Source organism: Taurulus bubalis, assembly GCF_910589615.1.
Source record: "Taurulus bubalis genome assembly, chromosome: 1".
In the NCBI taxonomy this organism is placed as follows: Eukaryota; Metazoa; Chordata; class Actinopteri; order Perciformes; family Cottidae; genus Taurulus; species Taurulus bubalis.
This window is the reverse complement of record NC_136589.1, coordinates 6,742,457-6,758,412: the sequence shown is the minus strand read 5'-3', so window position 1 is coordinate 6,758,412 and position 15,956 is coordinate 6,742,457. Positions and strand designations below refer to the sequence as shown.

The 15,956-nt window shown below is 43.6% G+C and overlaps 1 protein-coding gene across 1 annotated transcript in view; it reads left to right on the top strand.

The window, feature by feature from the left end:
• Window positions 1-1,187: 1,187 nt before the first annotated feature.
• asap2a (ArfGAP with SH3 domain, ankyrin repeat and PH domain 2a) overlaps window positions 1,188-15,956 on the top strand; it is a gene marked incomplete at its 5' end in the record, with an annotated part of 47,868 nt that continues 33,099 nt past the window's right edge. Inside the window, one exon of the mRNA XM_079217522.1 lies at window positions 1,188-1,313. Within this exon, the coding sequence (XP_079073648.1) occupies window positions 1,188-1,313 (126 nt within the window). The remainder of the gene's footprint in view (window positions 1,314-15,956) is intronic.

Sequence of the window (15,956 nt, the reverse complement as noted above, 5' to 3'; positions counted from 1 at the left end):
TAAATCACAGGTTTTTTCCCCAGTGAGAATCTGAATCTATGTACATGGACACAGGACACCAATGAGAGAGGAGGGTGGTCAACACATGTTACAAACTTGTGTACATGCACTGCAATAGTTTGAGACTATAAACAGTTTACATGTGGTTGGGCAGTGTTGTACAACATAAACATAACCACGTTAAGACTGAAAGTTGACCAAGTGCATAGCTCTACCTAAACTTAATCACAGGGTTTACAGAAAGGTTATGTAAATACTAAATGAGAAACCTTTTTAGTATAATCTGGTATGTGTTTTCTTCATTTTCAAGGGCACTCAGTGTCTTTTTATTTATTTGTAACCATTTTGTCTTTCTTGTGTTTCAATCTAATACAGGCTAACCTACTGTCAAGTACTGACTGACACACTTTTGTTGTTTGCTAACAAAAGCTTCTAACTAGTAGTATTAACTAAGAGTGTTAGTAGTCGTGTTTTCTAAATTTAAACAACTTTACACATAACAGCTTTAAACCACTTTTAATGATGTCTTTTGACTGCGAAGGCAGTTGAGGGCTTGAATGCCGCACGTTTCTAAGTGAATTTAATAGTAAACGAGGAGCATTTGAAGGCAGCACGAGGCCACGCCCTCAATGCATCCTGATTGGCTCTCAATTACCAGCGGGCGTTCCTCATTGGCTGTCGCGCGTCCATTGAATCCCCTCCTCTACCTTTGTCAATTTCTTGCGCTCCAGTTGAAACGGCTGGTTGTTGTTTCTCCGGGTGAGGAGGAAGAAGTTGTTCACCCCGCGTTGCCGGAGGTTTTGGGATCACCGAGAGCGGTTAACAGACTCTGAGTCGGAGGAAGCTCCACTTTCTTCTGTGACCAGACGACTATTGGTGAAACTGAATGCAAAGAGCGTCTTGGTTTTGAGAGCCGGGAAGGACTTAACCGACACCATCACCTTGTAGCGCGGTGTGTGAGCGGCAACGGCGAAACTCCTCGAGCCAGCGTGCGACACCGCTGCACTGGATTGTGTCGGGAGCAGACAAGGGAATGACATAAACACAGCCAGAGATGGTTTACTACCCGCGGGGACCTTCAGAGACACTATCGCCGCTGCTGCTGCTGTGAACTTTTCTGTGTTACAAAGGGGAATTGCAAAAAAGTGCGTCTTCTTCTTCCCTCACAACCATCACACGGATTAATCATGCCGGACCAAATCACAGTTACAGAGTTTGTGGCAGAGACTAATGAAGATTATAAATCGCCGACTGCCTCTAACTTCACCACCAGGATGTCCCACTGCAGGAACACAGTGTCTGCTCTGGAGGAGGTGAGTGGCTGTGGTGGGACTGGGATTGTAGTCTCCATAAATACCAGTCTGAGCATAATAAGGAGCACAATTTCTCTTGGACTATCCTTCCATAATATGTACAAAATGTTTCAGTATTTTGAAATATCTATATTACCTCAGAGGTGGAGGTCACCTCTATGCAATTAGAAAAAAAAAAAAAAATGCCTTCCTCTGTCTGCACCATACCCATCCCTCATGATTCCTATTCCCATTAAGCCATTGATTACCAATATGTGTATTACTGTCCTGGACCTCTAGTGTGTCATTATACAGTAGCTTTATAATTATATCTACCCCCTCAATGATTAGCCTGCAAGAGCAGGTATAATATTCATATGTCAAATCAGATATATATATATATATATATATATATATATATGTATATGTATATGAACCCCATATGTATATGTATGTATGTATATGAACCCCATATGTATATGTATGTATGTATGTATATGAACCCCATAGGACTTTACAATTTGTCCAAAATATGACCCCCTTTATCCGAAGACCTTCCAGAAAAGACCCGTAAATGGGTTATATATATATTGTATATATATATATATATATATATATATATATATATATATATATATATATATATATATATATATATATATATATTACTTTTCAGTTGTGATTAATGCAAGTATTTGGGCCAAAATGAATTTCCCACAGTGATAGAGGGAGACATGTTACTCTGTTGTTTACAGCCGCTTCGCACTGTGTGTGCACAGAGAACACTTTGTGTTGCAGGTCATCAGGAGGAAGGACACTTCCGCTTTGTTCCCTGACAGCCCTCCCCTTTCCTCCCTCCCTCCCTTGTTACAGTTTCCCTACTTTGTGTGCTGTATGGTAGAGCCTCGCCCTGCCTGATGGTAAAAATAGAATTTCCCACATGAGCAGCTCGGTGTGTTTTGTGTGTTAATGTGTCTCTGCTCGGTTAGTTAGAGTACGCTTGTAGGTATTGCGGTTCCTGTGAGGAAAGTTCCCTGATTTCACTGTGGAAAAGTTTTAGTTGTCGTCATGCCAGACAATTTTGTGTATTACACCTTTTGTGTAGTAAAAACAGATGTATGATTTGTGCAGAGATGAGATTATACGTTAGTGTCTAATGTCAGCTTTACTCCCACTGTTTGTGGAGGGTTGAGACATCCATCCATACATGCATGCATGCATCCATCTATACATACGTCTATACATACATACATGCATGCATCCATCCATCTATGCATACGTCTATACATACATACATCTATAGATCCATCTATACATCCATACATCTATATATCTATCCATCCATACATCCATTTATATTCAATTCAGTTTATTTTATATAGCCCAACATCACAAATACAAGTTTGCCTCGGAGGGCTTTACAATGTGTACACATAACATCCCTGTCCCGGGACCTCACATCGGCTCAGGAAAAACTCCCCCAATAAAGATAGTAAAAACCCTTTTACCGGGAAAAAAAAGGGGTGAAGGGTGTATGGATGTACATTTATACATCCATACATCTATACATCCATCCATGCATACACACACATACATACATGTATACATACATATATACACACATCCATCCACCTGCTCAGACGGACAGGCTTGGCTTGGGCAACAGACACTTTGCTGCGCACGGTTTCATTCATAGCTCTGCTGCTGCTGGTTTTAAAATAGCAATTAATCTGCTGTTGCAAAGCATTTCAGCACTGCTTAGAGTGGAATGTGCTTTTTCTGTGGAAGTAAGCAAATAAGTGTGTGGATTTCACTGTTTTTATATCGTAGCTCAGCAGTAATTGCTGGTTTGTGAGGTTTGGTTGAGAATACAATTCTGTGCCTTTTTTTTTGTTTTTTGTTTTGTTTAAGTGATTTGCTGCAGTTGAAGCTGCTGAATTGTTGTTGCAGAGATGCAGAGTGGTGTGTTGGCGTTTAACATTGACCTCCTCACGTTCAGGCTCAGGGAACACAAGGCCTTGTTGTTGGGAAGACAAGACCTCGCTCACTTTGGTCTGTTTGACCAATTAAACACTGCGGTGGATGGGGAACACTTCCACTCATTGTCTGCCGGCCTCCTGGAATCTCAAACAAACACACACACGCAAACAAAAGCACACATCCATTTATGTACATAGAACACAGGCATCCACAAGTAGCTGGCAATTTATGAAGCATGCAAATGTACTATTTTATATTGCTGTTAGCAGTTCTTGAAAAGTTTGACAAACCATCAAGAGGATGACTCTTTCACCCTTGAGGTTAATAATGCTTGCATATTATGTATATCACGCAGGCACAAGGGAAATAAAAATATCAGATTTAGCTGTTTTCAGCATTGTGCTGAGCTTCAAACATTGTTCTTGTTCTGACCTTTTCTAGATTGCAGGTTTGTTATGCAAGCTCTCACTTCTTCGCTTCTCCCCTTCAACTGACAGTTGAGGACGGGCGGCTCGGAGAGGCAGTGTTCTGTGATGCTGCAGTGGGCTGCTGTGTTTTTCACATTTTCAAAGTGCAGCCAGTAGGCAACTGTAGAGTATGATTGGCATTGTTGCTTTGTTTTTATAAAAAACACCCGTATCATGTTCTTGGTCTCATGGTGGACAGTTAAAAACAAAAAAGGTTAAAATTGATGCAATAGAACATTCCTCTTTCTTGTTAAAAACCTGGCACTTACATTACCCACAATGCAACAGGACCGCTGACCGTTCGGTCTGAGATTCCTGTGTGTTCTGGTAGTCGTGGCTAATTTAGGCATATTTATTTGTTAGTAGAGGGGTGTGATTAATGTGCAAATCTGCTCTGCCAGATGGTTTACAAATTACAGGTTCTGCTGGTCAATCCTGTTACCAATGCTCTACAAACCATTTCCATACCTGTATGTCCGTCATTGAAACCGTAAATGTGGTGTATGTTGACACTATACTAGGCGTTAACCCAAATCCAACAGCTCTTATTCATTCTACTGTGTTTATCTGACAATCTTACCACAAATATACCAATTATAGTGCATCCAATGTCCCGTACAGCCTCACCTTCTTTAAAGACCTTTAAAACTGACCTGTGGCCCTGATTGTTTACAGGAAGCCTTTAAACACATGAACTGCAGAGACTCAAGCGCTCGGAAGTTTTTACGTAAATGGGAGCACAAAGTTGTGTAATTACTTCTTTCTAAACTTAATTGCATCTGACACGACCTTAATTAGGCAAGTAGTTTTAAACGGCTGGCTATTAAGAGGTGTGTGTGTGTGTGTGGGGGGGGGGGGAAAACCACAGCAATAAAACCTGTTTATCCAGTAAGAGGATGTCGGGCTTTGTGTCACGACCCCCCCCTCTGTGATCCTGTGCCACATGGCTCTTCTTCCTCCACATTTGTGTTGACTTTCCTCTGATGGGGCCAAAGTCCAGACTTTTTCAGAAATAAGAGCAGTAGAGTCTGTTTTTCACCTCCTACGTTTGATTCAAAATGATGTGAATGGCCATTAGTGAATTGATTGAGTTGTTGTTTGTCTCGTCTCATGTCTAATGTATGCACCTTCCGCCTAGAAAATAATAACTGTGATGGATACTTTTACTTGTTTTAATTTAATTTTAATGATTCGTTGTGAGATGTGCTAAATTTTAACAAAATCATTCTCCATATTTGTAAAGGTGACATCCATTTTCTTGTCGGTTTTCTTTTCATGGGGTAAAACATAAACTCACAAGTTCCATTTGAAGGAGGCATCGGCCTCGAGGGCTGAGCTGACCTCTGTGTATGAAAAGTATTGATCTTGATGAAAATGCCCCAGTGCTTTTGTCTCACCCAATAAAAACTCTCCGGGGTGTCTGCAGCGTGTCTGTCTGAGGCCAGAAACTGGCACACATTGTAGTTTTCTTTGGGCTATTTTCTGCATCTCTGGTTGTTTTTATGGCCCAGTTACTGAATCCTGCCTGGCAGAGAGAACCTCCTATAATCCTGCAATCAATAGCGTTGTCTCCTTGAGCAAACCTCAAGTGCATCCACTTCTAGCTCAGGTACGAATATCACACATTTGTGTAATATCACAGTGTTGCACTTACGGCTTAGTGAGCGGTTGTGGCAGGCGTTCAAGCTTTAATGAAGTGAATTAATTGTCTGGCAGAGTGGATCAGTTCTGAGTATGGAACGGATCTGACTGCAGAGGATTGCTGAGTGTTTGGGCTTCTGGCTGCAAAACTAAATTCACCACTTGACATTCAAGACAAGTTTTTGTGTCGTCACCAGTGAAGCGAGTTGATCAGCCTGTCAGCTGCGTATAGTTGTAGTATATAGAAGCTTAGACAGAGACATGTGTTTTGTGACATTACAGCTGCTTTGTAATTTACAGTTGCTTGACAAGTAGAGTGCATGCTGGTAATGCTGTCTGGGACATCCTCTGTTATTGTTGCAACAACCAATAACACAGCATTTATGAACTAAGCTACTATCCCTAGATGCGCCTCTGGCAAAATACACACAGCTCCATAGAAAAACAAACAAAACAGCCCAAAATATAACATTAATACAATACAAAATGCATGAAAGGCCACTGATAATCCGTGCTTTTAAAAACACAAACACTGTTTATGATCCCCTTTTGAGTTCCCTTCTCTTTTGAAAGCCAATTAAATAGAGAGAAGCCCAAATGACAATCAACAACACTGCACAGAGCTACTCCATGTTCTGTTTCCTCCATTATATAGTGTCAGAAACTCACACATCCAGTAGTCCTCTCTCCCTCGGTCCCATACACCTGCGTCCAGTTTATTCATTTTTCGACCGTGAATAACCGTTCTTCATAGCCCAGTCATCTTTTCATGGGTCATTACTGGTGTTGAGGGGGTTCAGCCCTGAAGGCTAGCCTCATTAATCTTCCATCTAGCTTTTATTTCATCCAAAGGATGTCCATAACACTGGTATGCAAGCTATGCAGTCGTAGGGCACGCTGCCTTGCCGCGTGGTTTTGTTGAGAGGTTATTAGGGAGTACCTCTGGGAATGTCGACGGTATTCGCAGCATCCATAGGCAACTGCTGGCACTGGCTGTGCAGGCCACGCCGACCTCCAGTCTGTTTCTCACGGACTATTTCAAATATTCCTGATATTGGTGAACAATGAGGTAATGGTGCTTGAAAAATGGTAAGTAGATTCTCAATAAACTTGAGTGTTAAAGAAGCAGTTGAGTTCCTGCTGTGAGCGTCTTTAGTCTCATCTCTTTATAGCACCTCTAATCTTAATCTCAGGCCCCCGGTTGTTTTAGGCAAATGCTTTAATTTGACACAAACCCATATCCCCTGTTAACACAAGATTATATTTATGTATTATCCAGCTTGACTTTAACTTGCTCATCGCACTTAGACGCTACATAACAAAACTCATGAACAATTCTTGCCTCATAACCAAGAGTTCCCGCTTTGTTCTTGGCCTACTCTGCTGTAGTTTATGGACCAAAGTCAGGGGACAGCAGATATAGAGTGAGGGTTAATGGAGGAGGCAGAACTGCAGTGATCCTGACAGAAATCCCATTTCAATTACAGGAAGCATTAAGCTTCTTAGGTGATATCCTGAAGACTGGTCGGCGTGGCTGGGTGGTTGGACTGCTCACTTGGGCCAGGCTGCATGTGTGTGTTAGAGCTTGTAGATCCATCAGTGTGTCTCTAAAGCTATTAAATGTGGATTGTCCTTGCATCGATAATCCTACTGTCTGGAGCCTTGTTAAACTTTCCTCCAGGCCACCTGTTGCAGGGGGGGCAGCTGTTGTCCCCAGCCAGGCCGCACCCGTACCCACCAGCCTAGCCTGGAATGGGGGAAGGAATCGGGGCAGAAGAAGGTCAGGTCTTCCCTTGGCTCAAGAACTACCCCGGCATCAACACACGCTGGCAGACTGACGCATGGAGAAGAGTTACGAGAGCTCACTTGCCTTCGGTTGTTAGCACATCAGCCATTAATCGTTGCACTTTAAATGACATGTTTCAACACCAAACAGTAGCAGAGAGCAAGAGTTTTGTTCTGCAACAACCGGTTATGCATATACTTGAACGCTGATGTGGGAGCTCAAGCTCTGGCACCTATTTGTGTTGTCCACTGATGCTAGCTGTATGTGTTGAGTTAACGTAGTCAACAGTTAACAGCTTCATTTATTATGGCAACTTGTAAGTTTGAGTGGCACTTTTGAATTGATGTTGTGCACATGCCAATAGCTGAACAGTAATAGACTATAATAGATCGATAAGACTGCAATTGTGTGGGTTCAGAGAGCCCATTGAACAGGAACATGTTGAATGCTGAACTCATATTTTGTAAAAACAGTCCAGGAGGAGTAAATGTACCACGAGTCTGGGATTCTAACTTTCAGATTCAGTGTTGGATCATTTATTGGTTTTTTTTTAAGCAAAGACCCGTTCCATCTTCTATGTGGGACCTGAGTGTTTCCAATGGGATCTTTGTTTGAAACGAGAAGTGTGTCTCCAGCCTCCAGGGCTCAGGGAGAGCGGGGTCTGTGTTATCACCCAGAGACAGGCTCTGACGCGGCCCTCATTATGATGCAGCAGCCCTCCCCATGGATCTACCGAGGCCGAAGGTCACGCTCCTGTCTCTATCCATTCAAAGCCATGATCTCTCTTATCCCCCGATGGGCTTTGGCTGTTTTGAAGTGATACGATTTGACTCACTCTTGTACACCGTCTATCCTCATTGGGTGCGGCTGGTGAGAGTGATTGTGTCGAGCCCATTGGCTTTTGTCAGACCTGGTGGGCCTGTTTGGTTTGGAGGATGGTGAAACTCTCCGTCCAACATGGAGGTGAAAGGCGAGACTGGCTGCTCTCTGTTCGACACAGAGGTTAGGGGGCAGGTATTAGGGGCACTAGAGGTAAATGGGACCCTAAAGTTCATCTCATTCATCAGAGTGTCCTGGCCCAGATTGTCCAAGACGGCTGTTGTTGACGGCCATTGTTCCCTGACAGGCCCTGCCTCTCCATTAATGAACTCCACCATTGATTTGTAGTCCTGGCCACTCGGCTCTGCTTGGGGCCGGGGTGGGGTGGGAGGGCTGAATCCTCACAGTTGTGTTGTCCTGCTGTCACTTTCACTCAGGGAGCAGACCCAAGACTTCTTCTTCTCTGTTGGGGAAATGTTTTGAACTCCTGAGAGACTCTCAAGGGAGCTTCACTCAGATTTCCTTTGAGCGGTAACTATTGGGCATCTTTCCTCTGGCGTTACTGCTTCGACACCTTGAGGTTGACACGTACGTCTGTGTGAAAAGAGCCAAAGAGAGACTCCGAGGTAAAGTCAGGAGTCCCCCCCCCCCTCAAAGTGCAACACATTTGGTCCTTATTTCCCGGCTCCTCCTTCCAACTTGTTTTTAACAGTCTCCTGCTGGTTTACAAACTTCATTAAAGACTCCCCTCAAAGTCGGGGAGACCATTTTAAGCGGTTTCAAACTTGGCGCCAGACTTTCCACTGTTACTTTTATCCATTGTGTTTCAGGGGCTGACACATGTTACCCTCCTTATTTAATTGTCTTTCCAAAGGTGGTTGAAAAAAAGGCAGGTAGTGAGAAAATCATAATGTATAAACGAGAACAATTGCAAGTGCAAGAAGAAGGGAATTTAAAACTCAGGCTTATTAGACTAGACTCAAAAGAAAACCCTTGCCACTGTAGTATTAACACCAGCCATCTGGGAAAACCAACCAGAAACCAAAGCGCTCTCTCCTTGTAAAACAATCTGAAACACGCCTCAGTAATTAACATGAAAGTTTGTTTTCTCTAACACTTTAAGCACTGCGGTTGACGTTGTCACCCCAGTGTGACTCCTGGCAGCTGGTGGTCAAGGCTCTGGTCCAACAGTGGTCTTTGTAGTGCTCACTGAGGAGCAGTAAAGCCCTCGGGTGCTAAAATACCGGAAGGCATGTAGGTAGATGAGATGTTTGGCAGGAAAAACCAGCACAGAAACAGGAAGGACAAAAAAAAATCCTACTATGCAGTCAATGTCAAAGTTCAGTCTTAACAAAGTACTTTCAATATCCAAGCTTGTGCGTTTGTGTCTGTTAATGAGCTTGTGTCAGACAGTCTTATGACATAGTAACCCCCTCCACCCCCTGACCCACACTCCCACTGAACTAGAATGCTGGAGTTTTCCATGCTGCCCCCGGGCCAGGCTGACTACACACATCCCAGCTGTCTGAGAGAACAGAGAAACCCTGCAACCAGGTCCTGTTAGCGCTCGGCTCGACGGAACCCATTTCTATCCCAATATTGACTTTACTCACTCAGCAAAGCGTGGTGAAGAGTTGTGAATGAAACACTTGAAAGGTTGTTTTCACTTTCTTCCAGTGGATTTGTAGGTCTGGGTCCATTGGATGGACTCCGGCTCTTTAGTAGTGCAATCCTAAACACACAACGCTAAAATGTAGCAGAAGAAGTTGGAGTGAACAGCTTTTCTCGGGGATCTGGCTTCTCTTTGATGCCTGCAGGGTTGAATTTGATATATGTTTTGAATGAGTCACAGCTTTTCCTCTGTGGATGTGGAGGTAGAGAGTGAGTGCCCTTCATGTGTTTACCCTTACTGTGCCACAGGTGACTTAACATAACTGCAGGCAGCCGCCATCTTGACGGTCCCATTAATGGACTTCTGGGTTGTGGGCGTTCCCAGTTAATATGCTTTTTACAATCCTTGAAGAAGTCTTTCTTCCAAAAGGGTTCTTAATGGGAACCTTTAGCCTCACAAAGGACCCTTAAAGAGGGTGCAGCCTCCGCTCTTCAGTAAGATCCCCATTTGGAAACCTTTTTTTTTCTTCTAAAAGTGCAGTTATTGATCAAAGAGGAAAATGGAGTCGCTGAGAGATCCGGTTTCACTTTTTGTCGCTTCTCCAAACAGTGTGGGCCGCCCTCACCGCTACGTTGAAATGAATGTGATTTAACGTAAATGTCAAGTCTTGCTCATGATTTTACAAATCAAAACCAGGGCTTTTAATTTCGGTCCCTACTGGGTGGGAGTGTGTGTGAGCTTTACACACTCTTAGACGTTTTAGTAGTTTTCTTTGAGGAAGTTTGATCGTGTGGTACCTTCATAAAACATGGATTACAACCCGCCACAGCCATCACAGAATACTACGCCCACACATAAATTAGATAATTGTATCACAGGCTGCAGCCCTCTTATTGCATGACTTCCACAGTGTGCAGCCTGTTTCCTCGCTGGCGCAGAGCTTAAAGGCTTGGGCAAGGTTAGTAGACACGTTATGAAGAGACAACAGACGCAACCCACGTGTGTGTCAGCTATAAACGAGTGTGTGGTGATGACGATAGTAATACTACAGATGGGGGAGGATTGGTTTTTGTGTGTGTGTGTGTGTGTGTGTGTGTGATGGGGCTTCTGAGAGAAGTGGGACAGCGTCTTGTCGAGCAGACATGCTGTCATCAGCAGATAGTTAGTCGGCAGGAACAATGGGCCTGGCTCTCGGTCTTGTCTGTCAGTCACTCCAGCGTGCAATCATCCAGGAATGTCTTTCTTCTTCAGACGGCGGAGGAAGAGGTGGAGATCACTACAATTTCTTGTGGTCAGCGGCGTCTCGCCCTCTTTCCCGTCCCACTGTTTTCATGTGAAGTCACCGTCGGCTTACACGTGTTGGAATACTTAAAATAGGCCAGATTGTTATTTTTATTTAAGGGATGAAAAAATAATCTGAGTTTTTAAATATCATTCATGCTTTGAAGATGCTTACCTTTCTCTCTCACACACACACACACACACACACACACACACACACACACACACACACACACACACACACACACACACACACACACACACACCTACCTCTCTGTTTCTCAGTCACATTAGAGCTGAAAAATGATTTGTTTAGTTGAAAAATTATCTGCAGTTTTGTTTGATTTTAAACTGAATATCTTTGCTACCAAGACAAAACAAGGATTTTAAAGACCTCACCTCAGGCTCCGGGAACTTTGATGTGCATTTTTTTTTTTTCTTGAATTAATGAATTAGTATTAGGGGAAATGTCCTCACCTTGTTTGGTATCCAGAATTGGCTTTGTCTTCTTCTTAGGTTGTAGCTGTATAGTGACCTTCAATGTTTCATGTGAACAACTCAGAAACTGGATAATGTCTGCACTATTTGACCCTGTCATCTGTCGTCATCATATTTATTATAATTGTACCTTCGTATTCACTCAGAAGGGCCTCTGAACTTGAGTTCATACTGTAACCTATCTCTATATTGTCCATCTGTACGGTGTTCACAGAGATCAGTAACCTGACACGCGTTGCTACTATCCAGGAAATGCATGACCATCAGTGCTATGATAGTCTCTGTAGATTGGCAGATGGCCCCTGATTGTAATCAAAATAATGACGATGATGGAGATGATGATGTCATGCATTAATACGAGGATTAATTCAAGTCAGTGTGGCGTTCCTTCTCCTGCTTCATCCAAATTCCCAAACGGTCAGTAAGCAGCAGGAAGGGAGTAAAGACCCGTCCTGGTTAGTTTACTCTGACCTGCTCTCGGGAGAGGGAAAATGCTGACATCGCAGTAGCGTCGTGTAAAGTGTGCTTGTGAAGCGGCTCCAGGCTCAGAGGCTGGGGTCCATTGTGCGAGGATTCAGCTCTGATCCTGCGCTGTTGAAAGGCTTCACGGCAAAGGAATTCCCCTCTCGCTGTGAATAGTTTTTGGGGTTAAAAATGTTTGAGCGCTACAAACAAGAGGGCCAGCACGTTGTGGGGCCTGTTGCTTAGAGGAGAGTCACTTTGCTGAAGCCTGGAGGGCATATCAGAGTGGAAATGTGTGAAAACGATTGAAGAGGTGTGTGTGTGTGTGAGGGAGAGTGAGTGAGTCTGAGAGCAATGTGTTTGTTGTGTTCAGCAGGGATTGCTTTATTACCCCGCCTGTCTGTCCCTCACTTGTCTCGCCCCTTTCCCCCGACAGCCCACTATGTGTGGATTGAAAGGGTCTGCTGGAGCGTGATACAGTGTGTGTGTGTGTGTGTGTGTGTGTGTGTGTGTGTGTGTGTGTGTGTGTGTGTGAGGAGGACCGTGGCTCTATGGGAGCTGTGATGTTAATGTACGTGTAAGGCTTTGACTAGTCAAACTGGCTCCTTACTGATGTTATGTGGAGTTCAAACAGAGGCTTAGATCTGCCAAAGTGCCTGTAGACCGTTGTAGTCAATATAACGAGGTGTTGATAACTTTGCCATTTTATACTCACTGGAAATGAGGCAGTAAGCCTTTGCACAGTGAACAAAAAGTAATGCAAAATATATATGTTTTTGTTTTGTTTTTCAAGACCCAATGGGAGCAGCTTAACCACCATCTGCTTTTGTGTTGTTTTTTTTTGCAGCCGTTGGTAGCGTCACCATTTCCTTTGTGCATTGCATTGTGGGACACCCCAAAATCAAGCATATGCCGTATTTGAATAAACTTAACACTCCAGTCCCGATTAGAATTGGTACCTAGTTTTGAATTAGTATACAGCAAAGGTTTGACTCTTCAAGCTTAAAAATAACTTTTCATCTCATCTGGTGTTGTGATGCCGTTTTGTAGACGCATACAACATGCTCAGTTTGTACACAATAATAAGTTGATATATTTTGGGTCACAAGGCTGCTCGTGGTTATACCACGAGTTCATCTGAATGTAAACCAAGCAATGAAGAAGGGTTGCAGTGTACTGTTTCTGATACCAGAGCGTTAGCAGAGCTGCCATCTGACTGTGTTGATGCAGCATATGCACCAAAAGCTTTAGTTACAAAGGGAACAGATTGCCATAAATCTCTTGTCCATTTGGCTTGTCTTCCTCCACAAAAACACCAACGCTACTGCCAGGGAGACCAGCTGAGTTGGTCAGAGTGCTGTGTTTTTATTAGTGTCTTGTGTCATTTTTACATAGTGATGACGTTATAAAACTCAACATTGATGCAATGCACAATTTTGCAGTTCTATTATGAAATTTGAATGAAGCACACTCCGGTAGCTTATTGATTCTTTGCACCACTCAGCTGGCAATCACTGTTGCATGCTTTGACTCCAGTAGCTCACCTTTCTCTGACCTCACATCCTCCTCACCAGACACATTCACAGCATCAAGTAATCAATAAATAAATGACAGTTTTAAGTAGGTTTTACAGGCTCATTTAGAAATTGCTTCCTGCAATACTGAAACAAAGGAGTGATGCAATTCTGTGAAATATCGGTCTGTTAAAGAATTACATATGCATGCTATATGGGCAAAGTGTGACATGGTGGCTCATCGTACAGCAGCCAGCCCTCACTCAGTTCTTTTATATCCAGATTCATACTCCACATTGTCCAACAGAAGCTCAGGTACCTGCAGAAATGCTTTCAGTTCTCTCCGAGTGGATTAAATAGAGAGTAGAGCCGAGGTGGTGCCAGCCCTGCTAAGAAAACACTCGGTGGCCGTCTCCAGTTACGCTTTAAAAGCCTTTGTGTGGTTGGATTGTTTTGGCGGTGGAGACAGAGATGAGTTCTCTGCGGCTGTATTTTTCTCACTCGTTGTCTCCGCGTTCGTTTTGAAAATACATGTTTCACAGTATGCAGACACGCATGTCTGTGTGGGGTCTGTTCGAGCCAGACAGAGCTGATGGGAGACTGGCATATGTAACAGATGAGTCATTTCACAGGCGATGAAGGAACTAAAACTGCACGGTGAGCCTTATTTTTTTATTTGTATAGTTCAGGTTTTACTTTTCCTAAGTACTGCTGTCTAGAAGTTTATTTGGGTAAACATATTTGATGGGCAATGGTTGTGATTATTCATTTTAACCTGCGCTGATTGTTTTTTTTTTTTATTTAAAGTATCCTTGTTAAAGTTATGAAATATGTAGAACTAATACTGGGAAATGGGATTAACAGGAAATATTTTTTGTGCGTTTCTGAATCATTTGGACGAAGCTTGTAGAGCAGCATAGATGAAGTGTCCCAGTGAGCGAGCATGCAGAACACCAGGGCCCTAACATTTAAGCAGCTAAATGGAATGCAGCCATTATCAGTTACACCTGTACTTGTCCCTCCTGTGACATGTCAAAATGTAATTGTGAAAATGGCCCGGTGATTATCAGCCTGGTGCCTGAATTTCAACATTTCATTGAGAGTGTTTTCACACACATGAGCACCTGATTGTGACTGATTTTAAAGTGTTGGTCTCTTATTTCCCCAACTGTAAAAACTCAGCTCAACCACTGAGCAGAATCAGACCCAATAAACAGAGTAAATATAGTCACTAGTCGGTTATTTAAAAATGTTGCATCCGCTATTAAATACACTATTGCAGCGCCCGTTAGGAGCTCATGCCCTTCTGGAACACTTGATTACATGCAGTACACAGCATTACTGCTTGCAGCGTTGTTGGAGGGGGAGCATGCCTCTAGGAAGCGAGCCGGTTGCTTGGCCCCCAGAAGGTTCTCTAGAGCAGCTCATCGCCAATTGACTTCTGGTTGTGACGTTGCTATATCCAGCATACAGCAGCAAGAGTGGACCACAGCCTGCAAAGGCCCGCTGCGAACAACATGCTCGCCTCCGTCCGCAGGGCCCTGAAGCCCCGCCCCCACTGCTTCGCCTGTTTAATCAAAGTTTATTTATATTGAATGTGTCTCGTCATGTCCACACTGCACGTCCCCGCCTCCACAGCAACATTGATTGGATGGACAGTTCTCCAGATATGCGAAGGACAGACAGACTGAGATTCCTTTATAGTTGGATTAGATGGCCTTTGCTGTGTGATGGAGCGCCACAGCTTGTTTTCCTTGAAGATTAACAAGCTTTACATTTAATGAAAATGTAACAATAAAAACGGCACTTCTGCTATTAAATGTTTTGTGTAAGTTGTCAGATCGTGATCCATCAGTAGTGGTCTTGTCTTTTCTTTGAGTTTTTTCCCCTTTAAAGTCACGTCTGTCTTTCTTTCTCTGTCCCACACATGCACACACTCTCACACACACTCTCTTTCAAGTGCTGAGTGGTTCTGCCATTTTGCAATGACAAACGGCTCAAAGCACAGATTGATGGATTCAGTACATTTTGTCACTACAGAGTGGTGTTGCAAAGAGGGCAGTGTGGGTGTGTACAGTATTGTTGTGTGAGTGTTGCAGCTGAATGGGGGCCATTGTGTGTTTTTTGTTTTCAGAGAGTCTAGGCCCATAGGGATTTGATATGTCAGTCAGATGGAGAGTATAGGAAGGGAAAAGTGGCGCCAGCTCTGGCCCGCTTGGGTGGACGAACTTAATAAAGTCCCTAAAAACTAATTTCCCAAAATCCCCCTCATCCTGCGAGACTGCCTCACTGGTACAGTGCCGCATTGTCTCAGCTGGAGTGTGAGTGTGAGTGCGTGTGCGTACACACACATCTCAGGGAAATTGTCCTTCATGGAAGAGACTGCAGATGCTCTATCACACACACACACACACACACACACACACACACACACACACACACACACACACACACACACACACACACACACACACACACACACACACACACACACACACACACACACACACACACACACACACACACACACAGCAATGATGGCGCTCAGTTCTATTCTTAGCTCTTTGCCTTGAATAATTCATTAACTGCAGCCAGAATGGAGGT